The sequence below is a fragment of the Artemia franciscana genome, chromosome 1, assembly GCF_032884065.1.
Source record: "Artemia franciscana chromosome 1, ASM3288406v1, whole genome shotgun sequence".
Taxonomy (NCBI): Eukaryota; Metazoa; Arthropoda; class Branchiopoda; order Anostraca; family Artemiidae; genus Artemia; species Artemia franciscana.
The window spans coordinates 39,512,410-39,539,624 of record NC_088863.1 but is presented as its reverse complement, the minus strand read 5'-3'; the positions used below and the strand labels follow the sequence as shown (position 1 = coordinate 39,539,624).

At 36.6% G+C, this 27,215-nt stretch overlaps 2 protein-coding genes across 3 annotated transcripts in view; one reads left to right on the top strand and one right to left on the bottom strand.

The window, feature by feature from the left end:
- The first annotated feature begins 7,669 nt into the window (after nucleotides 1–7,669).
- Nucleotides 7,670–27,215, top strand: part of LOC136029451 (ninein-like protein) — a 123,318-nt gene continuing 103,772 nt past the window's right edge. For both annotated transcript variants that reach the window (XM_065707896.1, XM_065707872.1), the window contains exons 1-2: nucleotides 7,670–7,713; nucleotides 18,731–18,826. In XM_065707896.1, the coding sequence (XP_065563968.1) occupies nucleotides 18,756–18,826 (71 nt within the window). In that variant the 5' untranslated portion in view covers nucleotides 7,670–7,713; nucleotides 18,731–18,755. The remainder of the gene's footprint in view (nucleotides 7,714–18,730; nucleotides 18,827–27,215) is intronic.
- The window catches only part of LOC136029484 (XK-related protein 6-like), a 36,805-nt gene continuing 34,823 nt past the window's right edge, over nucleotides 25,234–27,215 (bottom strand). The window contains exon 7 of the mRNA XM_065707916.1: nucleotides 25,234–25,618. Within this exon, the coding sequence (XP_065563988.1) occupies nucleotides 25,265–25,618 (354 nt within the window). The 3' untranslated portion in view covers nucleotides 25,234–25,264. The remainder of the gene's footprint in view (nucleotides 25,619–27,215) is intronic.

Below are 27,215 nucleotides of genomic sequence, written 5' to 3'. Positions count from 1 at the left end.
TTCGAATGACTGCATTGCTATGAGTCAAATTATTTTTCACAGCGCGGCCAACTTAATCTTTGGTGTATCTCTTGACAGGTCGTTCGATTCCAATTGGCCTTTGTCTGCCAATCTGAATGGATTTTTGTAACGCTATATTACCTTTAAGAGGACGACTCTCATTAAAACATAGTCACGATTATAGTAACAGTTTTCCTTATCCATTCTTACGTCTCGTTCTCTAGAAAACGATACATCTGTTCATGATTCCTGATGTAGTATTTTCAATCCTATTTATCATGCTTCCAAACATCCTTAGCATTTGGTTTCGATGCATACTTCAGTTTTTTTTGAACTGGGGATCCTCCTGTGACGGAGCATTCGTTACAACTCGTCCTGAACTTAAGCACTCGTAATTGTAGAAAAGGGTGTTGCTAAATCATTTACTTTGGAGAGGAGAAGGGATGAGAAGATACTAACGTATTCAAAATGCAGATCGTGCGCATGTTTTTTTCTTTTTTTCTTTTTTTTTTAAGCAGGCAAATGGTATACTCCCGCAAAAAAGGGTGAAAAATGAAGAGCAGTGTTACTACAAAGTGCATAATTTACATTTAACTCTTAAAAGCTTATTTTAGGAAAGCAAATAGTGTAGAAACTGCTACGGTGTGGCAGAAGGTTTAAAACGAAAAAAGGAAAAAAAGAATCGGCAGTGGGGAATGATATTTTGCATTCTTGCTAAGACGTTAACAGTTCTTAAGTCTAACATCCTCATCTTTTTGAGCGCTTCCAGACTATCCACTTTCTTTGAAAATAGAACGAAGAACTAGAAATGCACACACGTATTTCTGCCACTTTGTTTCATTTTACAAACCTGTTAGTCAGGGGGTCGAAAAATAGAGAAAAAGGACAAAAAAAACGAGTTTACACTGCTTTTCTGAAAAAACAGAAAAGAAACAAAAAGGGACTGGTGAATTTTTGATGTGTTTGAGAATAAGAAGAACTAGATATTTCTACTTGAAATTGTCAGACCAAGTTTTCCCCCGTTAGTGATGAAAGACGGACGAGAATGCTGAAAATCAGCAAGGAACTTTTAAATTTATTGTTAAGTTTAGTGTTAAATTTGCCACAAAAAAGAAACAATAAGCGCTTGGTGAACTTTTAATGTGTTATTGGATAGAAAAGCTAGATACTGCGACTCGTTATTTTCAGGCCCAGCTTTCCCCTATTAGTGATTAAAGAAGGTCAATAATGCTGAAAATGGGCAAGAAACTTTTAAATTTAGTATTAAGGACTGCATTTTCCCTTGCATTCGAGGGGGGATGGTCCACGTGTTTAGTTCTCATTGGCATTTCATCCCTTTTTTCGGGCTAATTTCAGGGTAAAATAGCCACTTTAAAAAAAATTAAACTTAAGTTCAAGACATTTACAAGAAATTAGTTTATCTAAAAAAAGCCGAGTTTCTTTTTAAACAGCAACAACATGGGTGCATTACAGACATCAAAATTCACCGCAAATATTTCCCAATTTTGGTAGGAAGGATACCGCAAAAACACCGCTTTTTACCCAATTGGCACTGCCTTCTGATGCCTGTATAGTGGCAACACCAATTTTGAGGTCGTTTAATGAAAAAAGGAAAAGGTATAAGGAAAAGGACACTTTGTAATCATTAAAATTCCAAATGTTTTTGCCGCAAATGAAATGACCGAAAAAAGGAAAGTTACGGCTAATAGCGGGAGATAGATCTTAAAAGTGAATAAATAAAAAAAAAAAAAAAAAAAACGTTTTTACAAGTCCTTACTGAAATCAAGGAACAACTGTTAACGTAAAATGAGCAAAAATTATTCCGTATATGAGGGGACTGCCCTTCCTCTTTCCCTGGCTTTTCATCTTAAAGTTTTTTAGTACTTAAAAAAAAAAAATACTTATTCTATTTAAACAGCCATTGTGTTTCAGGAAACATTCTTATCGAAATAGGACGAAACTTTAGGGTAAAAAGCAGGCCATTGCAGAGGAGGAAGCCTCCCTCATATACTCAATAGTTTCTGTATTTAAAGTTTGAATGTTGCTTCTCACTTTCAGTTAATTTTTTTTTTTATTTAATATCTGATTGTTTTTCAAATAATGTCGAGAAATCCGCCTTCCCTTCCATAGAAAACTCAAACTCTACAGACCCTTTCCCCAGAGGCTTGGGGAGGGTCATGTCATCCCTAGACGCAGAGATATTTGGATCTTTCGATTATGATTAACAACTGGCTAACTAAAAATTTTGATCTGATGACTTCGGGGAAGAAAGAGGAACGTCTGAGAGGGTTTAGTTGTCCGCTTTTCTTTTTGGTCAATTAAAAAGTTCATGAGAACTTTTAGTATCCAATCTAAAGACCCCTCTCCCAATCTTCCAGGATCTTCTTAATCAATTATACATATTTAGAGTCATGATAAAAAGCCAATTCTTTTTATGCTTCTATTCTTGTAAAAATTACAGCTCATTAAAACGAACTGTCTGATAATCTTAATAGGTGTATAGAAGGAAACTAAGATTTGTAAAGGGGATTTTTTTTGGGGGGGAGGCAGACCCCCGTCTTCCCCCTAAATATGCCACTGCCCAGTCTGTCTACAAGCTCTTTTTTCTATTGCAATAAAAACAATTTTCAACTGAAAGTAAGGGGCAACATTAAAACTTAAAACAATCTGAAATCATCACCTATGTGAGGGAGGTTAACCCCTCCTAAACACCTCACTTTTCACGCTAAGGTCTTTCGATGCTTTATAAAAAGTTACTTATTGTTCTAATTATATGACCCTTGTGTTTCAAGAGACGTTTTTTAAATAATAGGGACAAAATTTAAACTTCAGCCTAAAGAGCGAGGTATTGAAGGCGGGGCAACACTCCTCATATACGAAATAATTTCAGTTCGTTTTAAGTTTTAATGTTACTCCTTACTTTCAGTTGAAAAAACTGTTTTTCTATTTTAATTTCCGATTGCTTTTTAATTAACAGGATATATGGCTCCACTTCCTCGGAAAAATCGCCTTCCCCATGGAAATATCCTCTGGACAATTCCATCCTGGCGAAAATTTACCCTGGACAATTACTCTTAACATCTCCACGCATAAAATTGAATCAGTAAGGAGAAAGCAAGACATATAAAAAAAATTCCTATAGGAATTCTGGCTGAAGACCAGAATTTTATAGTTTGAAGACCTTTCCCCAGGGGCCGTGGGGGTCATGTTATCTCGAAAGACATAGTTATTGAGACCTTTCAACTATGCTGAACAAAATAGCCAACTCAAAATTTTGATTAGACGATTTTCGTAAAAAAAGCGGCGTAGGAGGGGCTCTAGTTTCCTTCCAATTTTTTGGTTGCCTAAAAAGGGAACTAGAGCTTTACATTTCGGTTAGAATGAGCCTTCTCCCAATTACCTAGGCCCACTGGATTTATACGATCACCCCTGGAAAAATGCATCCGTGATCTTTCTTCTTGCAAAAATTACGAAATTTTTGCAGATAGTAGCTTGAAACCTATATAGTACGGTTCTTTGATGCGCTGTATCTGATGGTGTGACTTTCATTAAAAATTCAATGACTTCTAGGAGGTTTACCCCCTTTTTCAAAAATCAGACAAATTTTTCTTCGGCTCGTAACTTCTAATGGGTAAGAATAAACTTAGTGAAACATATACATTTGGAATCAGCATAATAATCCAATTCTTTTGATATATTTATTGGTACCAAATTCTGTCTTTTAGAGATTTGTTTACCAGGGGCAGATCTAGAAAAAAATCTTGGGGGGAGGGCACTGGACCAACGGTACCAATGTGAATCGATGTGGGCACCAAATTGACAGGTTTATTTTAAAAAGATTAGAAAAAGAACGGAATAAGTGTGCCAGAAGTGTCTTGAGGGAAGGTCGCGCCCTCCGACCCCATGGATCTTTTTCTGGCCTAAATTGCTTTTAACCTCTTCATTCATCCAATTTCAACCAAATTAGCTATATAGTTAAAATAAATAGATACATACATTTATTCATACGAAATCCCCTTGGACCATTCGCTATTTGATTAGTCATGAAACTAAAATTAAAGATTTTTTGAGGGTCGACGGGGTTTATTATTAGTCAAAACTTACCTTTCGATTTCTGGGTATTTTCGGATATTTTACCAAAATATCCAGAAACTACCCCTCGATCCCTTTGCATTCTTCGTCTCTTATCCATTCTATACTCGTGTCCAGATTTTTGTTTTTATAAAAAAAAAATATCGCAATGACAATCTGTCATTGTGAATAGATAAATGGCTATAACTTTCTATGTTACCGAACGTTTATCGAATGTTTAAGACAAAGAAAAACTGATTCATCTTTAACATATGTTTCCATGTTCGTAAAATAGGGGAAAGTTCCATGTGTGTAGAAAAATCTTTGCAGCAATCAAAATTTTTTATGCCAGTCTTTGCATAACTTGCTCTTTACATTCATAGGACAGCTATGCTTTTTCTCGTTAACTGGGTAATCAGCTAGAAATCATTGATCAAATTGACAAGTTTACTTAAAAAAGAGTAAAAAAGAAAAAAAAGAACGGAATCCGAATGAGAGTGCCAGAAAAATCCTGGGGGGCCTAAGGCCCCCTGACCCACCCCTGGAACTGCCCTTATCGTTTACTATTGAGCTGGGTCACTCCTTGCTTAGAGTTCATTACCACAAACTATTTCATTTCCGGTTAGAACTCAATACGGTTGGACGTCTACAAAGTTATTTAGCATGTTTGCACGCCATGTTGGGCCCTAGAGAGAATAATATCTTAATAAATCAAGAAAAGTTTACCTTTCCATCTTTATTTCACTGGTTAAAACCGTTCCATAGTAAAATATAGTGGTTTATGAGTGAAGTGGAAATAAGTTGTATTAATACAACATGCCTCGGGCTTTATTTCAGATAAATAAAAAAAAAGTTTTTTTTAAATGAAAGTAAGGAGCAACATTAAAACTTAAAACGAACAGAAATTACTCCGTATATGAAAGGGGCTTTTCCTCCTCAACGCCCCGCTCTTTACGCTAAAGTTTGACTCTTTCTCTTAACTCTACTTCTTAAAACAGTAAAGAACTTTAGCGTAAAGAGCGGGGCGTTGAGGAGAAAAAGCCCCTTTCATATACAGAGTAATTTCAGTTTGTTTTAAGTTTTAATGTTGCTCCTTACTTTCTTTTAAAAAAACGTGTTTTTTATTTAATTTCTGGACGTTTTTGAATTAATGCATGTTTTGATCTTGGCTCTCCACGCATAAATAATTATAACTTAATTTGCATATTAATTAATAGCAATTAATCGGAAGATTTTGAGAAAAAAGGAGCGAGGGAGGAGGCCTAGTTGCCCTCCACGTTTTTGACTACTTAAAAAAGCAACTAGAACTTTTATTTTTTACAAACCTTTTCATTGGTAAAAAATATACGTAACTTACGAATTAACTTACGTAATAAACTTCTATATTCGTATGTTTTTGGGGTTCAACCTTCGTCGCTCTTTAACACTAAAGCTTAGATTTTGTCCCAATTCCTTAAGAATGACCTCTGAATCACAAAGGCCGTAGAATAAATAGTTGAAATTACTAAGAATACTTTAGCGTAAAGAGTGAGGTATAACGAAGGGGTAAACCACTCATATGCGTAATAATTTTTGTTTGTTTTAAGTTTTAATGCTGCTCCTTACTTTCAGTACAAAAAACTTTTCATATTTATTTTTTCATTGTTTTTTCAAATAATGCTAGAAAATCCTGCGCCCCTTCATTGAAATTCTCTTCCCCCATGAGAAGTTTCTCCATGGAAATATCCTCCCACGTAATGCAAACCCCCCAACTCTCCCGCTAAACCAAAAAAAATCCCCCTGAAAACGTCTGTACACTTCCTAATAACCATTACTATATGTAAACACAGGTCAAAGTTTGCAACCTGCAGCCCCTCCAACGGGGATTGCAGGGGAGTAAGTCGTCCCCAAAGACATAGTTATTAGGTTTTACGACTATGGTGAATAAAATGGCTATCTCAGAATTTTAATCCGCTGACTTTTGGGAAAAAATGAGCTTGGGAGGGGGCCTAGGTGCCTTCCAGTTTTTTTGTCACTTAAAAAGGGCACTAGAACTTTAAATTTCCGTTAGAATGAGCCCTCTCGAGACATTCTAGGACTACTCAGTCAATACGATCACCCCTGGGAAAAAACAAAAAACAAAAAAACAAATAAACACGCATCCGTGATCTGTCTTCTGGCAAAAAATGCGAAATTCCACGTTTTTGTAGATATGAGCATTAAACTTCTACAATAAAGCTCTTTGATACGCTTAGTCTGATGGTGTGATTTTCGTTAAGATGGTGTGACTTTTAGGGGGTAGTTTTCCCCTATTTTCTAAAATGAGGCAAATTTTCTCAGGCTCTTAACTTTTGGTGGGTATAACTGATCTTGATAAAACTCATATATTTAAAATCAACATTAAAATGCGATTCTTTTGATGTTACTATTGGTATCAAAATTCCATTTTGTAGAGCTTCGGTTACTATTGAGCCGGGTCGCTCCTTACTACAGTTCGTTACCACGAACTGTTTGATCTAGCCGTAAAATTTTACAAGTCTTAACTCTGTTCCTTTCTCATAAATAATATGAAAAAAACTTCTTTTCTTAAAGAGTTAAAGAGGCTGCGTCCCAAAGTCGAACCTTAAAACGTACAGGAATTAGGAGAGGCATTTGGGGGGCGGCAGCCCCAAATCCCCCACTTTTAAAGACTCTTTTGTACAGGTTTTTTGTTGTGGGGGGCTGCCGCCCCCCTAACCCCCCGCTCTTGGCTTCGGAAAGGCCCTCTTTTAATTAACAAAACAAAAAACTTGTACAAAAGAGTCTTCAAAAGGGGAGGGGGGTTTGGGGGGGCGGCAGCCCCCCAACTGCCTCTCCTAATTCCTGTACGTTTTAAGGTTCGACTTTGGGACGCAGCCTCTTTAACTCTTTAAGAAAACGAAGTTTTTTTCATATTTTGTGAAAAAAATCGCCCGATAAGAGACTTGAACCCTTGACCTTAGGATTAAATGTCCCACGCTCTACCAACTGAGATAACCGGGCATGTTTGAAGTCGAAATACCTGCATGTGTATAAATATAACTTTTAAGAATTTCAAAAATTAACATGGGCTCTTATGGGGAAATGGGTTCTTCTAAGCTCGAAAATTGGGGGGTTAAGATTTTCCAACGAAACTTTCCAGGAAAATCACTCGGAGAATTCCGCGTCGAATGAGTCTTCGTACACCCAGATCAAATCTCGGCTGTGACCTGTTGGCGTGGCGAAAAAAAAAGAACATTAACATTAAGTGGCTATGCGTGGTTTCTGGAAAACAGAGAAGAAGTTATCGGATCGAGCTGAAATTTCGCGGATAGACTCCTGGGCCCTAGGGGACCTTAACTTGTGAATTTCAGTCCGATTGGACAACGTTACAGGGGGGGGGGTGGGTGGGTTTGGGGGATCGAAACTTTCGGCCAGATTTTCCCCATGAAGGAAAAGTCGGAGGGGGATGAAATTTGGCAGGTTTCTTAGGTGGAGCTCGGGCTACGAAATGCATCCCTCTCCATCCCTCTGCGACCACTAGAACCGAAGATCGCTTAGCATTGTCGTGTTTCGCCTCTTTAAAGAGGCACAAGTGTGCCTCCTTGATCCCGAAATTTGGCAACTTTCAACTTGCTAAGAGGAAATTCAAAAATTACACAAATGGTATACTTTTCAAATTGATTCAAAAATATGTTCCTGTTGCCTAGAGAATTTAATGTAGAGTTGTTCCTTTTTAGATAAAAAAAAATCAAGAAGTCTTTCTTATTAAGTTATTCTTCAGTGGTATCTAGAATTTGAATTCATTAAGGTGAAAGAGAGGAAGTTTTGAAAATGGATTGAAATGGACAAAATAGGGAGGCTGTCATGCCCAACCCCTCAACACCAACCCATATTTTGATTTCAGCCCTCTCATACTGGTGGCTGGACTATATGAAGCCTAGAACATTATTAAAACCAGTCCATGCAAATATTACATGACTCTACAAATGGATTTAACCAGTTGGTGAATTTGTTGTTGGCTATGTAATTTAGCTAAGATGTAAGGAAAACATCATTTGGTGCCTTTTTATGCTATTTAAGAATTCAGTAATTGTAATTCTAGGGCTAGTTACATCTTGAGCTCTTAAAGGGACCCCAAAGGTATTTCATTTTGTAACCTCTCAAAGAAGTTACAACATTAGTAAAGCTATTGAAAAGTGGTTAAATAAAGTTTCACTACTTTACAAATAGGTTGTTTGAGCATAATATAGGCTAGGTCTATTACAAAAATATTAATTTAGGCCTATAACAATTAACCCTTATTTATTAGGCCACTCAAACATAAACCACTTTCCTACTGTTTCAGTTTAACTGTGTGTTTTTTGAATGCTCTCAACAAAAATAGTGCTGAATATTGCAATTTGAAATTGTGGAATGTGAAATGTAGACCAAAAGACAGCTACCCCCTCATCTAATGATTCAAGACACACTGGGCAAAACACACACTATTCTAGTTGAAGGTAAGGAAAAAGACCTTGGCATCATCATTAACAGCAAGCTCAAATTTTACCTCCAAACCAACACAGCAGCCAATAAATCTAATGGGGTACTGTCCTTGATCCACTGATCCTTCAAGTACTTCAGCAGGAAGATGCTCACCCAGCTGTGCAAAACTCTGGTCTGGCCAATCACTGAGTATGGAAACTTAGCCTGGGGGCCATTCTACATTGGGGACTCCACAGCTGTGGAAAAGGTTCAACTTAGAGCAACCAGAGTGATGCCAGACCTAAAAGGGAAGCCATATGGAGACTGCCTAAAAACTCTTTAGCTGTCAAGTCTGTTGTACAAAAGCAAGGAGATGCTGTCCAGATATTCAAGATGAAAGCCAAAATAGAAAATCTGCCCTTTGAAAAGTTCTTCAGGAAAATGCCATAAACCAAACCAGAGGCAACTCAGAAAAGGTGTACTAGCCAGAAGCCAGAAAATGTGCCTGTGCAAACTTTTTCTCAGTGCAAGCAGTCAACACATGGAACAACCTCTGAACATGCCATCCAAGTACCAAACATCAATAGCTTCAAAAACAGAGTTGACAAGTCCTGGGAGAAGCACAGCAGCAAATTCAATGCATTTACTGAGTGGTCAACATAACTTAAAAATCATCAAACAGGCAGGGCAACTGCCAGATGGTGCTGAACAACTTTAAGTAAGTAAGTATAAGAGATCAATCTTCAAAGTGTGAAAATCTGACCTGCAGAAAACAAGTAAAAACATCAAATCAGTAAAGTAGGGCTTTTTCAAATTTGGTCTCATGTGGTTTTCAAAAACTTGAGAGAATTATTTATTTTGCAATATATCACAGCAAGTATATACTGCAAGCATCAGGCATACACCTACTGCACAGATAAATCATTCCACTGGTTTTAAGACCCTGTTGCTCCTGGATTTTCCCCATTATACACAGTCAACTCTATATATATGTAGCCTATACAAATAGTCAACCCCCCTCTTTTTGATATAATATGAGTTGGGGATTAAACCCCTACCAGATAGTTTTCATAGACCATCTCTCACCAGAGCAACCTATGGATGAAGCTGATTCAGAAAAAGCAGCATTTATGACTATAAATTATTCACCAAGGACAGAAAGCCCAACACCACTACCACCTGAATACCTTACTAAAGATGGCTTTCAGATAATCCAACAACCAAAGAGAAATAAGAAAGAGAGACCTGAAGATTTCCCTCCTTCCCCAGTAACAAGACAATCCCAAAAAAGGTCTTCAACCCCAAGACAACCATCAAGGTAGATAAGGACATTCACTTCTCAATAAAAGATATTGAAACAATTCATAAGTGCATTTCATAAATTCAGAAACATTCAGAAACATTTCAATAAGTTCAAAATAAATGTCCTCAGATCTGGTGACATAGACATTTATTTACAGAATAGGCAACTTACACAACAAGCCATGCAGATTAAAGAAGTCCTTAACTTTGTAGTAAAGGTAGAAAAAATGGAACTCAAATTGAAGCAATCCTGTAAGGTGGTAGTATGCAATATCACATCTGATTATTCGACAGAAGAAATCAAAAGCAGCTCTTTTGATGAGAGAGGAAATCAGCTTGAAGTCCTAGAGGTGACAAGACTAAAAAGGAAAGTAGCAAACCAGATGCTTGAAAGTAAGTCAGTTGTATTAATCCTTTAGCAATAGACCCCTCCACAAAAAGTTTTTGTGATGGGAAATCAGAAGCCAATAAAGACATACAAAGAAAAACAATGAGTACAAAAAATGTTTTCTATTTGGACATACAGAAAATAGATGTTTGGCCACTGATATTTTTAGCACCAGATGCTCTGAGAAAGATCATACTGAAACAAGCTGCACAAAATCAGCTTTTTGCAAGAACTGCAAAGGAATACATAAACCAATAAAAACTACTAATTGCAAAGCATATGTAAAACGTTGCCAAATTTTAAGGGTAGCAGAGACTCAGCAGATTCCCATTGGACTAGCAGCAGTAATGATGAAAGAACTCCCCCTTTGTGGCCCTACAGCAGCTCTAAAACGCCAACCTCTTTACCCCTCCCCCCATTCAAGACCCAGTATTGTGGCCCCTATCACCTGGTCCTACAGGGCCAATTCAAAAACATATCCCAACACCTTGAACCCCTACCACTAACAGACCCGCACTTAAACCTACAACCTTGATCCAAAAAGCATCACAAACCTGCTGGAGTAAAAGTTCAGCCACAGAAATCCAATCAAACTTTTATGGCTCATTAGCATCAACCCCTAATTCAACCTCAGTTACTGGAACATCTAGACCAATAACCCTACCAGGAATTTTCCCAGTTACTCATCATCAAAATTACTCCCAGAATGCAAGATTAGGTGCCTTGGTGAGAGAGACAAAAGAAAGATTCGAAGGAATGATGACAGCAATTGCTGTAATGGAACTTATCAAAAACAGCAACTTTCAGGAGTCAGTGAAAGCTCTCCTGAAAATGGAAGTTATTCAAATGTTTTTTGATCCTGACATTTCCACCTTGGCAAATAATATATTTCAAGAGATTACCTCAAAAGCAAGGAACTTGGAATCAAACCCATCCATAAGCAGTAAAGAAAGTTTCAGGGACTCCACTAGCCAAATGGTTCAGAATAATGACCAATTAAGCAATCACCCCACCACTTCCAAGCCCCAACAAGATGGCAGTCAATAACCCTGCTGTCGAAGATTCAAAGTCAAAAAACCCCTTACAGTTCGTCAATGGAACATAATTTCAGCAAATAAAAAGAAAATAGCTCAACTGACACAGTTTATCAATAAAAGAAGGGTGGATATAATTTGCCTGCAAGAAACAATTCTAAATGAAGCCAAAAGATTAGAAATACAAGGGTATAAAATATACAGGAAAGATGGGAGCTCTTTAAGAAGAGGAGGAGGAGCTGCTGTTCTTATCAGAGAAGACCTTAAACATAGTAGCCTTATTAATATTAATCTCACCCAAGATAATGATGTTGTTGGTATACTTGTAGAAAGAAAAGATGGAAAAAGAATAAAAATATACTCTTATTATAACCCAAATGGAAATTTAGACATTTTGAGTAATATTGAAAAACTAGTTGCTTCAGAAGATGAGCTATTAAGCGTTGGGGATTTTAATCGTCATAGCAAACTTTAGAGTGATAAAAAGCCAAATGAAACAGGGAAGAAAATAGAAAAATTATTGAAGAGGGAGGAAATGTAATGGTATTTACCCCAAAGAATTTAAACGCATATTCTTGCCCAAGAAGTAAAACCACTTCCACTGTAGATCTCCAGATTGGAAGCAGCTCCATAGGAGATACTATTACGATTGAAAGAATTGATGAATTGTTTATGGACCACTATGGGTTATTAACTTCCCTGTATGAGATAGATAGCATTTTAGAAGAAGGCCCCCCTCAATACCAAAACAGAAAAGCAAATTGGCCATGGTTCCAGAATTTTCTGGGGATACATAATTATATTGAAGTAGATGCATGTCAGAATCCAAAAGAAGCCACCACCCTGCTTAACAATACCATTCTGAAAGCAGCTGACTTTTCTATACCTAAGACCAAAGGATTCAGAAAGGCAATAGAAACAATCCATCAAAGCCTTGGTGGAAAAATTGACAAGGTAGACAACCTGTGGTTAATAAAAAGCCCTGAAAAATTCAGAACAAGAATATTAATGGTATTTAACCAGTGTTGACTTAATAGTACTTTCCCACAGATATGGAAACCGACCATCATTAAAGCAGTTCTCAAAATGCAGAAGCCAAGCAACAACCCTAAGTCCTACTGACCTATTTCTATATTACCTTGCGTAGGAAAATTATTAGAGAAATTGGTCTACAAAAGGCTGGAGTGGTTCATGTAAAAGAACAAGTTGATTCAGGCTGAGCATACAGGCTTCAGGAAACATCATAGTGCACTAGATAACATAGTCAGATTAGAAAATTTTATAAAAACAGGATTTGAAGAAGGAAAAATATCCGCAGCAGTCTTGTATGATTTTGAAGGAGCTTACAATAATTTATGCCATGAAAAAATGACTTCAAAAATGCTAAAGTTTGGATTCCCACAAAAAATAAGCCTTTTTATTGAAAGTTATTTAGAAGGGTAAACTTTCTATGTAGGAGTAGGGAAGGAACTTTCATCCCTTGATTAATAAAACATGGCCTTCCGCAGGGAGCAATTTTAAGCACTCTTTTTTTAGCACTCAATTTTAAGTACTCTATTTATATCTGACCTTAAAACCTCCACAACCATTGATATTAGAGGCATGTGTACTGATGATCTACTAACATGTCACAGAAGCTCCAGCATAGAAGAAGCCTCAAAATCAGCACAGATAGCTTTTGAAGAAATTCACCAGTATTCCAAGGATCATACCCATGGCTTTCTTACATTGTCTTTCCTTGCAAAAGACTTTGTTCAGTACGGGTGAATTGAGTCTGTTTTGCACTCCGTTAACCCTTCGATAAGTTGCTATGTCCCAAAGGGGTCTTGCCCTCTGGCTTTGCTCTATGACCTGCAGCGTTTCATTAGTTAGACGCCTTTTTTCTATAGAAAAGTTCTCTTGCCAAGCACCAGTTGTCCTGCTTTGTTCGTCTGTAGTTTAAAATACATCCAGGCGCCATCGCTACTCCTCAGGTTGACCTGAAAAATAAAATTTAATACAATTCCCAAAAAATTCTATCTATACTCTTCGACAACCTGGATACAGTTACACTCTATTGATTCATTTCAATTGCACGGGCAGTAGTTGTAATTGCACTAGCCCCAAAATTTCCAACTTAATACCACCAGTAGTTTTCAACATATTGCTGCAGTGTATTATTGGCAACCATACACACAGTGCCTTGTAATTTAGTTTTAATGTAACATTTAGTTTTAAAGCATAAAATACCAATTGTATAATTTTGAGTGGTTGACATACTCAATATCTCTAGAGACATAGTTTCTGGACCATTCTACTATGCTGAACAAAATGGCTGTCTCAAAACTTTGACTTGACGTGTTTGTAAAATGAATGGGCTTGGGTTAAGGGCTGCTTGCCCTCCAATATCTTTTGACTCTTAAAAAGGCACTAGATTTTTTAGTTTTCATTTTAATTAGCTCCTTTAAAAGTTTTAATGGTATTTCTAGCTATTATAGAGCAGCGCTGCCTTTGATATTGTTTATATGCTTTTTTGAAAACCTGCACACATCTAGTTTTTTTGTTCAATTGAAACTCTCCCTAAACGTTCCCTAAATACCCTTAGTGGCATTAGTTATAGTAAATGTAATGGTAGTATAAATAGTATACACATATTGCCATCTGGGTAGTTCAAAATCTGCCACAACCTACCCTTAAAGATCTCACTCAATGATATACGCTGTTCTTGAGATATTGCTTTGTCCAATTTTTGAAAATCTACATGCTCATAGTTCGCTTTGATTTAGTTCAAAATCCGCCTAAATATCCCTTGAAAGATTCGCCTTAATACTCTTAGCTTGCATTGTAGCAATAGATGTGGTAGTATTAGTAGCAGTATCTGCATAGCACCTTTGGTTTCTGCAACAACCTTCTCAACAAACACTGAAAGTTTCAACTTAATACCATTAACCGTTCCTGAAGCATTTCTGGTAAATCCTCTTACAACCTGTGTGGGTGTAGTGTCTTTTGATTTAAATCCATACAGTTCAATATTTCCTGAAATTTTCGCCTTAATAAACTCAGTTTTAGTAGAAGCTGTAATAGTCCCAGCAGTAGCATTAATCATAGTTGCCTTAGCTTTGGTGGCAGTACTAGAAGCAAAAGTAATAATAATAGTAGCAGTAGTAGTAGTAGTGTGAATAGAAGCAGCAGCAGCATTAGCACCATTGTAGTAGTAGTAGCATTCGCATAGCACCTTTGGTTTCTGCAACATCCTCCTCAACACACGCTGAAAGTTTCAACTTAATACCATTAACCGTTCCTGAAGCATTTCAGGTACGTCCTCTCGACAACATGTGTGGGTGTAGTGTCTTTTGATTTAAACACAACAAATCCTGTTAGTTTCAACTCCAGACAACAAACTGTTCCTAGGATATTGCTGTTACGCCCTTTCGACAACCTGCATACAAATGGCCTGTTGTGGGATCAGTTTACCTTCCCCCTCAATATTTCCTGAAAATTTCACCTTCATACCCTTAGGCATAGTTGTAATAGTAGTCACAGTAGTATTAACGTATTGCGTTTCGGTCAGTTGAACATCCCTCTCATTATATCTTGAGAGTTTCAACTTAATACAACTAGCCATTGCCATGACATTGTGGGTATGTCCTTCTGATAACCTATATATTCATATACTTCTTGAAATTTTCATCTAAAAAGCTCTTAGCCTTACAAGTAGTTGCAGCAAAAGATTAGTGAAGTAGTAGCAACAGTAGTAAATGTACAAGTGATAGCAATATTAGTAGTAGCGTGCACATATTGCCTTTTGGTCAGATGATCTTCCCCTTTAAGCATTGTCTGAAAGATCCAACTTAATGCCCAAATCAATTCTTGAGATACGGTCTTTAGACAATTTGCATGCACATAGGGTGTTTTGATTTAGTTCAAATTTCCCCTTAATATTGTAAATATAGTAGTGTGGTAGTAGTAGTTGTAGTGGTGGTAGTTATAGTACTTGCGGCAGCATGCAAATATTGCCTTTTTCAACATCTCCCTTATCGTTTCATGAAAGTTCCAAATTAATATATTCAGTCGTTCCTGAGTTATGCCCTTTTGACAATCTGTATACGCATAACGTCCTATGATTTATTTCAAAACTCCCTCAACATTCCCTGAAAGGCTCACCTGAATGCCATTCGTCGTTTTGGAAAGTAAAGTTTAAACATGCATACCTTTCTCAATAGCATATACTACATCAAACTGCTCGTGATTACGAACTATAGTAAGGAGCGACCCGGCTCAATAGTAACCGAAACTCTAAAAAATGGAATTTTGATACCAATAGTTACATCAAAAGAATTGCATTTTTATGCTGATTTAAATATATCAAAATTAAATATACAAACATAAATATATTTAAAATATAAGTTTTATAAGTTTTGTCTTACCCATCAAAAGTTACGAGCCTGAGAAAATTTGCCTTATTTTAGAAAATAGAAGGGAACACCCCCTAAAAATCATAGAATCGTAACGAGACCATCAGGAGGAGGGGTTGTCCCCTCCTCGGCGCCTCGATCTTACGGTAATTTTTTTTTTATTGTTTTAAACAGTAGAGTTGTAAGAAAGAGTCAAACTTTAGCGTAAAGAGCGGAACGTTGAGGAGGGAACAGCCCCTTTCATATACAGAGTAATTTCTGTTGGTTTTAAGTTTTAATGTCGCTTCTTACTTTCAGTTGAAAAAACTTGTTTTTTATGTAATGTAAACAAAGAACGAATTGCCGAACTTATAGCTTTTGCCCGGAGGACTGTGGGAAGGTTGACATCCCCACAGACATAATTTCTGGACATTTCAACAATGCTGAAAAAAAACTCTCTTAAAATTTTAATTGGATATGTTTCAGGGAATGATTGGCTTGGGGGGATGGTTGCCCACCATTTTCTTTTGATTCTTAAAAAGGGAACTAGAACGTCCAATTTCCGAACAAGTAAGCTCCATCTGCAGTTTATACAACCATCAACCGTATATGCCCCTGGGCGTAAATTACAACCTTTGCCCCTGTGCTTTGGGGGGTTGTGTCGACCCCGGAGGCACTGTTATATACTCTTTGGACTATTGTGAACAAAATGGCTGTCTCACAATTTTAATCAGATGTGTTTGGGGAAAAGAGGGTGTCGAAGGGGGGGCTAGTTGCCCTCCATTACTTTTGACTTTTAAAAGGAAACTAGAGTCTTTATATTTACAATCAAATGAGCCCCCTCTAAAGTTTACACGACTACCTCTTCCACAAAAACCTTATATGCCCCCAGGACATAACTCACAACCCTTGCCCCGAACTCTGGGTGGTTGTGTTAACCCCGAAGGCCTTGTTATGTGACCTTTGGACTATTTTTTGTGCAACTGGTTGTCTCAAAATTTCTATCGGATGCATTGGGGGAAAATAGGACGTGAGGTTGAGGAGGGAGGCAGTTGCCCTCCGATCATTTTGACTCTTGAAAAAGGTGCTAGAATATCTTATTTCTAATCCAATGAGCCCTCTGCAAGGTTTATATGACCACCTTTTCCATTGTATTTTCCTGGGGTATAACTTACAACCCTTGCCCTGAGGACTTTGGGGGGGGGGAGTGTCATCCTCAAAGACATATTTATTGGACCTTTCAATTACGCTGGATAAAATAGTGATCTTAAAATTTTGATTGGATGTGTTTGGGGAAGTGACTAGTGGGTAGGTTGGTTGCCCTCCAATCTTTAGAGTGTTAAAAAGGGCACTAGAACTTTCAGTTTCCAGTTGAATGAGTCCCTTTCGTAGTTTCTAAGACGACTGCTTTTATATGAAGTGCCCTGATCTGAAAAAAAGGAAAATAAAAAATACAATAAGTCGCTTCTACTTAGGCAGCGCTATTGCACTGCCAATGATAATTATCCCTCCTTACGCTTGTACTGTATTTCCTCAAACTCCTGCTTCCTCAACACCTCAAACTCCTGCTTCCTCAACACCCACTTGTTATAAGAAAGGCAGATATGTTGGACCTTCTTTGACCCGAAATCAGGGAAGGATTTTCTGTAGGAGTGCCTATGGGGGATGGGGTATTAGCCTCCTATATTTCCATTTTTTACATTTTGATTTCTTTTTTTTTTCATTGAAAGATACTTTTTTGTTTTTAATCAAAAAAATTGTCCGATTGATTTTACAAAAATCCCCCCCTACATTTTCTTGAGTCGACACAATTTGATTTTCAGTCTCTATAGTTGGAAGACCAGTGTCCTCCTCAGTGCTGAACTTATAACAGAAACGTAGACATGTAGCACCTTGTTTAAATTATAAACATTCAACTATTTTTGTGCTTGTGAATACAGACACCAAGCGGGCATGTCGCCCCTTCAATCAGCCAGGAAGGATGCCTGTGGCTTGTAACCCTACACCCCTCATTCCTGGCTTAGGTGTATAATTTCTGGCTTTGATTATAAACAATTTTTGTATGCTTTTATACAAACCAGTGCACAAATCTGTGGAATAAAAGAAGAAGTGATCATGGAATATTTTAGATTACGACTTTGTCAACAACGGAAGCAGGTCATCAAATTATGCTCAGCTGTATAAAAATCGTATTCTCAAAAAAATTACTCGTCCTTCCCTCCCTTCACAGGGGAAATCTTATGTCATTGTTTGCTATTACAATGATATAGGGAGTTTTTAGTTCTCTGGTAATTCTCCAACGGTCGCGAGCCTGGCCTATCTTGCGCCCGAGGCAAAATCTTGATTAGCCCCCCCCCCTTATCCCAAATAATTTTCAGGCCAAGTTTTAACAAAATTTTTGTTCATTAAACAAAATTTTCATTTATCTAAATCTGACTTTTCTTGATTTATGTGGAAAAATATATGGTTTATGTCGAAATCAAAATCTCGGATTCAATTTGCTTATACTTACTGCCAACTACACCCTCTACTTAATTTTAATAAAAATAAAATTACAAGACGATTATAAATATTAGATTATTTATGTGAAATTTTGCGCCCCTAAAATCTCTGCACCCAGGGTAACTCTGCCCCCCTAAAATAGCCACTGGTCTTCCAAATGAAGCGCTGCTAAGGTACTTGCAGAAAAAGACAACCTGACATAGAACTAAGTAGATTCTAGCATTCATAATGTGAAAGGCCCTCCTCCTTTCATTTTCCTGTGAAGCTAATGAAAACCCTATAATTTACTTCTTTTTTACTTGGTCTGGCCATAGCAAATATCGTGGAATAATAATCAGTATTTGTAACTTGAAAACTTGAGGTCATCTATAAAAAAAAAAGTAAGTTAGATATTCCAACAAAAGAAAACAAAATTAAATTTGGGTTGTTCTTAGATTTTTCATTTCTATTCTTTTAACTCCGTTAATTGATTGTGCTGTTTTTCGCAATGAGGTAGATGCTTATTAACTTAGGTTTCTTATCTAGAAGTAGAATTTATCTTAAAATCGTAATTGAAAGATAACAAACTGAGTTGTCTTCCAATTACTAAGTTTTGAAATCTGTGTTGTATTTTTTAGTATTCAACCGAGGATAGTGTTTGGCATGAAAAAAAGGATGTCACCAGAAAAGCAGATTGATACCCATGAAAGTGTGTTCTGTACAAGTGACTTAGGGTATGTAGACAATTGTTTAAATCATTTGTTGTCTTATGTTTTTTTTTTTTTTCAAAATCAGAATGTTCATGATTTTCCACAGCATTTTTCAACAAAAAGCACTTGCTTAACCTTCGAATTTCTAAGAGCAGTATTTTTGCGTAGCGTTGGGTATAGAGTAGGATTTTTTACTTAAAGTGTGCCCGACCATCTTTCCTGTTTAATTTGGAGGAAAAACTTGAAACGAACTAGAACTTGGATCTACAATTAAGTGTCATATTGAAGCCATCAAACGTATTTTTCAGAAACACTGAATGAAGTGTTAGGATATTCTGATTTGAAATATTTGCCCCTGTTTCTGGAACCAAACTGTGACTAACAGGAGCTCTAATATAGATATACACAGGTGCGATTTTTGTGAATTGGAGATATTCAGCATCATATTTTCTGAGCTAGCGTAAACTAAATGAAGTCATGTATCTCCCATACATTATTTATTCAATTAATTCTTTCTGACTCAGTAGAAAAGATTATCGTATTAAGCTGGGTCAGGGATACATTCCAACGTGAATTCCTAGTTTCTAGTGTTCTTTCTAAGACATGCAACATTCCTAAGAGCCTTTTGTGCCCTAGGGTGCTCAAAAGCTCCAAATGACATTGGGAAAAAAAAAATTAAAGATAGTATTTAATCAAAGCAATCTTTATTGAATTCAAAATCGTACAAACGTATTTTTAGTTTTTATTATTAAAATGCCTATAAAGAAAAGAGTGTCTCTCCCCCAACTTTGTACGTGTACGTATGTCACATCTGTTTACCAATGATCATCTAGGGTAGGGAACCAACTATTAAATCTTAGTTATATCCAGGGAAGTTCATGTCCTCTTGTAAGTGGGCTATGAAAGGACTTCTACACTAGCTATGTTTCCCGCAAACCTGCCATTAGGCTCAAGGATTTTGCCCTTGCATGTAAATAGGAATTGTATTATTAAGTTAAGTTGTAATGCAGAATCAGAGGAAATTTTGGTTTACAAAAAGAATCCAAACCGCATAGCATTCATCCAGCTTACTGCTAAAGCTTCAACGACTATTATTCCCTGCAGAACTACTGCTATTATAAACTACTCTTACCACAAGGACTCTTATCACAGCTACTTGCACAATAATTATGCTTACATTGACTAATCCTGCTTGCGGAAAGACTAATGCAACTATTACTGCTGCTACTCAAACCGAGGTCTGGAAGGGGTAGTTGCTCCCCCTGCCCCATAGCAAATTACGCCCCTCATGCACTCTATCAGTCAATTCAACAAAATTAATATAATCTAAACTGGACAATTTTCTCACTCTTCATTATTCGAACAAACTTATATTCAAACAAACAATATAGAACTGGCCTGTGGTATGGATATTAACTTTTGGACCGGGACAGATATTTTTTTAACGCTGATCAATGGTATTTGGTGAGCTGATCAAAATACATGACATATGTTTTTTTCGTAGAAAAATAAGTTCAAGCAACAGCATTTTAACCATTTTAAAAATGTCGAGATATTGACTACTTTATGGTTGTGGTACACATAAAACAAAATCTGGTTCAAATTCTGAGACAAGGGAAGGACTTACAAGTAACAATTGGCTGTTATGTCTTAGTCATATTTGTAATGAGGGGTTGGCATCTTTTGCTAGGTGTTGTGCCTATTATTTGCGTCCGATGCGTTTGAGGGTCGAGCCTAGGCGTAAGTATCCATAGATCAGTATCCAGACCTACGTATCTACAGATGCACTCTATCAGTAAATCTAACAAAACTAACATAGTCCAAATTAGGCAGTTTACTCATTGGTCATTATTTAAAACAACATGTTATTCAAACAAGCAATATAAAAAAATGGGCTCTTGGCATGATAATCAACTTTTGAACCAGGAGAGATAATTTTTTTTTCATTGATGAGTAGTCTTTACTGAGATGATCAAAGTACATGACATGATTTTTGGTACAAAAATTCGTTAAAGCAATACACCATTTTAAAAATGGCAGGGGGTTGACTACTTTAGGGTGTGGTACACATGGAAAAAATTTTGTTCGGATTTTGCGACAAGGTAAGGACTTATCAGTAACAATTGAATGTAATGTCCTGATCGTCTTTGTGACGAGGGATTGGCATTTTTGCTAGGTGATGCACCTATTATTTGCTTCCGATGTATTTGAGGATACGAAAAACTTGGTATCATGTCTGCTATGGAGAGTGACGGGCAAATCTAAATAGGTTGTTAGAGCACAGTCATTTTCTTGGTTAGGAGGTTAGAAACTTCTGCAAATTAGTTTACTTTATTAAAAGAGTTGAGAAAACAAAACTCAGAGACAAGTGATGCAGTTATCATTAAGGATCGGTTGTTAGACGACCGTCGTCTTGAGGAATGAGGGGTTCTGTACTTCTCCTGACTCGTGTGCATGTCATTTTTTAGTATTATCATAGGTGGAGTAATAATACTGCCTAAGTAAAGATCGAAGCGGGCTTTATGTATTCTTTATTTATTTTTAGCTTCTTATTAGAAATTTCAAATCGAAATTTCTTGTGCGCTTTTTAAGAGACAAAAGTGATTAGAGTGCAGCCAGCCCCCCTCCAACTCTCTTTTAGCTGCCTTACCTCCAAAGACATCGGATCAAAACTTGAGATAGCAATTAAAAATAGCCATCTTTGAAATCGTGATTGCAAATAATTTTGATTGCGACTACTTGGGAGCGTGACTAGCTGCGACTGCAACTACTTGCGACTGCGACTACTTGTGAGTTCGACTACTTCCAGCTACGACTATAGATATTTTCGACTTTAACTGCTTGCAACTAGGCTAATCATGACTGTGTAATACTTTTGACTGCGACTGTGATTACTAATGACTGCAGATAGTTGGGAATTTAACTATTTGGGACTGTGACTACTTGCGATAACGAGTGCACCTACTTGGTACTGCGACTAGGGTCGTTATTAGCTGAAATGTTTGGGGGGAGCGAGGAACTTTACTGACTTACTGATCATTTTTATCAGTCATTTTTTTATCAATAATTGGCATAATGTCTGTTTTGAATACGATGCGTAAAATCACTACACGAGTCAGTAAAACGGCAGCATTTACCGACTGAGATTCCGGTATATTTCATGTCACTATTTTCATGTTCTTTATTTAACCAAATGGAAAGTTATGGCACCATCGTAAAATAACGGTAGAAGTCGCAAAAACTGATACGTTTACCAATCAAGTTCGAGACTTCCGTAGATGATATGTCAGTATTTTCGTGCTCTCTATTGAACCGAACGAAAATTTTGGCGGAGTCGAAAAAATGGTGGTGCTTCACAAACTCATTGCTTTACTGAGTGCCCAAAAATATGGGGGGCATCCCGCCCACCTTCTCCTATATGTGGCAACCCTGACTGCGACTACAGCTACTATTGCTAATGCGATTGCGACTGTGATGGCTACTTCTTTGACTACTGGCACCGCTATTACTGCAACTACTAACTACTGAATTTAATCAAAAAAGTTTAAGTGCATCCAGTTTCTAAAACTAGTACATAAATGCAATATCTCAGTAACAGAATAGAATGTTAAGTTGCAAGTTTTAGGAAAGTTATGGAGGATGCACAACTAAATCAAATATCCAATTTGTCTAAAGGGCGTCTATGCAACATCCCTAGAATAGCTTAAGATATTAATTTAGAAATTTTAGGATTTGTTGTTGGGGATATAAATCAGAATACAATGCGTGCATCCTATGTTGTCACAGAGCTTATCTACAGTTTCTAGGGAGCGGCGAAGTTTACTAAGCTCAAACTCCCGGAGCATGTTTTGGGGTATGTTGAACTAAATCAAAATAAACTGTGTTTTTCCAGGTTGTCAAAAGGGCGTATATACAATAGCTTATGAATGACTAAGCGCATTAATTTGAAATTTTCGAGGCATCTTGAGGGGGGGGAGGTTGAGTTGAATCAAAAGCCACTATGTGCATCCATATAGTTAAAAGGACATAATTGAAATATCTCACGGATGGCTAAGGGTATTAAGTCAAGACTTTCGATGCATAATAAAGAAGATATCGAATTAAGTCAAAAGACAATCTGTGCATTCAAGGTTGTCGAAAGGGTTTATTTGTAGTTTCTCCGTAACTCCTGTGGTGATTAATTTGAAAGTGTTAGGGGATGTTGAGAGTAGTCGATTAACATTTGTCTATACTTACGAATGTAACATGACAGCGGTCAGAATGGCTTCAATCCTAGAGAAGTCTAGAGATTATGCAGATTTTCAATCCATTTATTTAAATGATATTCCAAGTACCCATCCATCTATAGTTCCTTAGAATAACTATCATCACAATATATTGGAAATTTTGTCCAATATAAATAGCAAGCCAAGATCTTGGGGAAAAAATTGGATTTTTTTAAAAACAAATATTCCTATCATTAACCAATAAAAACTACGTAAACTCAGAACGAACAGAAATCAATTTAAAAGAACTTTTCCACAAAAGAAGTTTGCCAAAGAAAATTAAAGAGCTACGTTAAACCTGAGACGAGCGGAAAAGTCAAATAATAAGTCACGTATAAAACGAACTTAAATCGCTATCAATACATAAGCAAAACCCATAACGAACAGAAATCATAGGCAATGCAATAGTACTGTCTATGTAGAAAGCGAAGCGGGTGTTCGTAGATAAAATAACACTATGTCAAGACTGTTACGCAATAGCACTGCCCCGAATCTCCCTATTCGATGTAGTGAGGATTTTGGCTATCTATAAACCATTTTTTGCGCCACAAAATTGCAGAAAATGCCACTTTGCAATGGCATGTTTTTGCTACTTAATAAGGACACTAGAACTTTCAATTTGTTTTTGAATGAGCCTTGCCCCCATCCTGATGTTCTAGAAACAATTGTTTGATACGACTACCTTTCGAAAAAAGGCAAATGGACAGGCCTCTGTGACCAACCTCCACGAAAAAAGGAAAACGAAGTTCGATTTTTTGCAACTAGGTTTTAAAACCATTTTACAGAGGTTGTCTGATATGCTGAATTTGATCTTGTAATTCTCATCTTGATCACTTTCCTTCCTTGGGGAGTTTTTTACCCTTTTCGAAATTGTTTTACTTTTGTAAGACTCGTAACTTCTGATGGGTGATTCTATCTATACTTGATTAATTTATATATTTTGCATCATCATAAAAAGTCGATTCGTTTGATGTACTGATTTTGTTATCAAACTTGCTATTTTTTAGAGCTTGGTTATTCTTAGCGGGAATTGCTCCTTACTTACAGGTCGTTACCACGATATGTTTAAAAATTACTCCGATGAAATTTGGCTTTAGTTACCTGTTACATAATCTTCACCTAATTGGCTAGGTGTTACAGACACGTAATAATTTAGATAAAGCGGATTTTCATTATATACTAAAAGGTAAATTGTTTGAAATACTGGATCCGTTTGTGGGAGAGAGTCATCCGAATTTGTAGACATATGCTTCTTATGTGTAAATTTAAAGACTGGGAATTACCTCCTGTGTCATGAAGTATCTTTCTACTATATTTGGTTTTTCTCAGGAGAGATCTTTAGAAGCTTTGAAAATGTTTGCTTAGAATTAGAGTAAAATCTTTGAAACTATCGAATTGAGAAGTTGCAGACTGGGTAAGGCACATGGGTATATTGACTATTTTTGGTGGACCTAGAATAATGAATTTGTAAAAAAGAAAGGAGGAGGTTGTAGCTTATCAGAAATGAACAAAAAAAAAATAACAATGTAATAGTAAAGGTAGATAATGAGCTTTATGTTCAAGTCAATCCTGATGATAAGCTATGCTCTTCCATTTTCTCTTTATTTGGATTCTTCTAATGGGTTTGTTGTGCAAAAAAGCATGAGGACAATTTTGACACAATGTGGTGGGAGGGTTAGAGAATATTCAACTCTGATTTCAGGATTTGGCCTAAAATATTTAGTTCTTTATGACTTTCTGGAAAAGCGTCAGAGAAAGTAGTTGAAAATGAACCCGATTGTTCTCTCCTCTTATACGAGTGACTGCCAATTTCTCATTGATTTGTGTGTTTTCCTTGCCTTGTAGTAGCTATGAGTGTATATCGCTTTTACCAAGTTCTGATTTAGGGGCACATGGCTGGAAATTAAAAGAAGTCAAAGGTTTTTTTTTACTAGATTGGAGACAATCCCTAAAAATCTCTTATAAGCACCTGCACAAAGCAAAAAATCGATTTGTTATCATAAATCAAATGACCCTTTGTTAAGGAGGACCCCCTCCCCCCTACCATATCCTTTCAGTTTACATTATAATGTGGTACTTAACATTTTAGCTTCAATACGAAGAGAAAATAAATAGTATATATGTACATAAATAGGTTCCTTGATACCTGGCAACATGTCAATAGAGTCAAATGTGCAAAAATTTAATCTTAATATGTTCAAAAAAGTTCAGGTCTCGATGGATGAGGTGGCATATGTCTATCTGGATGATAAACATTATAATAAATTGCCATTGAAGTAACGCCAAGAAAAAATAAAATTGGAACACTGATAATAGATGGCAGAATATACCAAGATCTACTTTCCAAACTATAAACCTGAAAAAACCATAGAACAATCATGGAAATGTTTTCGGCACCGTATATAATGTAATACGTAATGTATTTAAGTCGACCAGGAGATGATTTTAAGTTAATCACACAAAAAACGTAGACCCATCCCATGATAATGTTGAACAGGAACTCGGCGCAAGGTTTCTTCTTTCCATCTTCGGATACGCAAATGAGTGTCCGCTGAAAGAAAAAAGACAACTGTGAGCTAGGAATTGGTAAGTCAGAGTATAACACTAAGAAGAATTTTGAGATGGCGTATAGCTGATATCCGAACCAGCAATGATAAGCTCAATCTTTTAAACATGCTTTTGTTTCGAAACGTATGAGTAGACCAACATTTGATTAAATTGTTTTAGACATGATCATAGATCATGTCCATAAGTAAAGCCTCATCCATGAAGCCTCAAACGGATTGATTCAGGCAAACTAAGGTAAAATATAATGGTCTATGATAACCATTTGTTTTGTATTGGCTGCATGTAAAGATGACTGTGCCATTGCGTGGTAGTATGGCTTCTGAAACTGGGAGGCAATAAAACCAGTTTTTTAATTCTTCTAAATTGAATGGCTATTATAAGATCTACGATCGATACCATCTCGTTCCTAAATGGACCAGAGTTGTTAGCTTTTAATCTTAAATTAAAAGCAAAGATCGTAGATAAATCGTAGAAACCCAGTTTTTAGCAAAACTATTAAAGCAACCTTTTTCTAGTGTCCCTTTGTTTTAATTTGCCATACTCCCCGATTTTCTGTCATTTTTTTCTTTCGTTTGCAGTTTTTCAGCAATTCAAAAAAAACGCAGTTTGAAAACTACAGTTTAATCAAATAATGTTTTATAAGAATATAAATATGAAATGCTTGTCATTTAGAATACTCCTGCTTAAAAAACGTCCATGAATAAGACAAAAACTAATTATTTTGAACAGGGTGCTCATAGTTCGTTCTAAATCTTAACAAATGTGGTAAAAGTCACATTGGCCTAGTATTGTTAATCTTTCAAAGAACAGAAATAACAAGCTGAATCTTATATATGCTATGGATCAGAAATAACTTTCGAAATAAGGAAATCATTCAAGTTAATTGTAGCCCATCAGCTTTTGGTACATTACGGAATCTTTAAAATACCAGGGACAATGAAAATGAAATGTGATATCTTCAGTTGTGTAAGTGAAAGCTTCCACAGCCATATATATATCATAAGAGACTAGGAAAAAATGAGAATTCAATTATTGATCTGAAATACCTTCATATGCAGAAGTGCAGTTTGGGTTTGGAGCGGGCATCAATTTAAAAAAAAAAAAAACATAGGTGAAAAATTAGCTAATCCGTATGGACCATACAGCCTGGAAAGGTTCTCTTTCCTTTGAAAGAGTAGTAGTTTTTCTGAATCAGCAGGTTGTTAATGTTTGTATTCTAATGTTTGACAAAAAATAGTGTTAAATTTAACTAATTAGCGTTACTTGTTTACTCTCAAGATTCAAAATGCAAGCCCGGTAAAATTCTAGATTAGCTACTTTTTGCTATCTTGGTAAGGGGTTAGGCTAGGAAAATGGAAACTTTCAGGGTGGGTCTACTGACTACAGTATGTCCAGGGAAGGATTTTTGAAGTACCTACGACCACTCCTTCTCTCTCTAGAGGGCACAGACCTTCAATGACCTTTAAAAATCTTTGTGTTATAAAAGTGAAACCTTGCAAAATAGATCTTCTGCTTAAATAAAGTACAGAAAAACTGTTTTCAGCTTCATAATTTCGCTCAATCCCAATTTATGAGGTTTC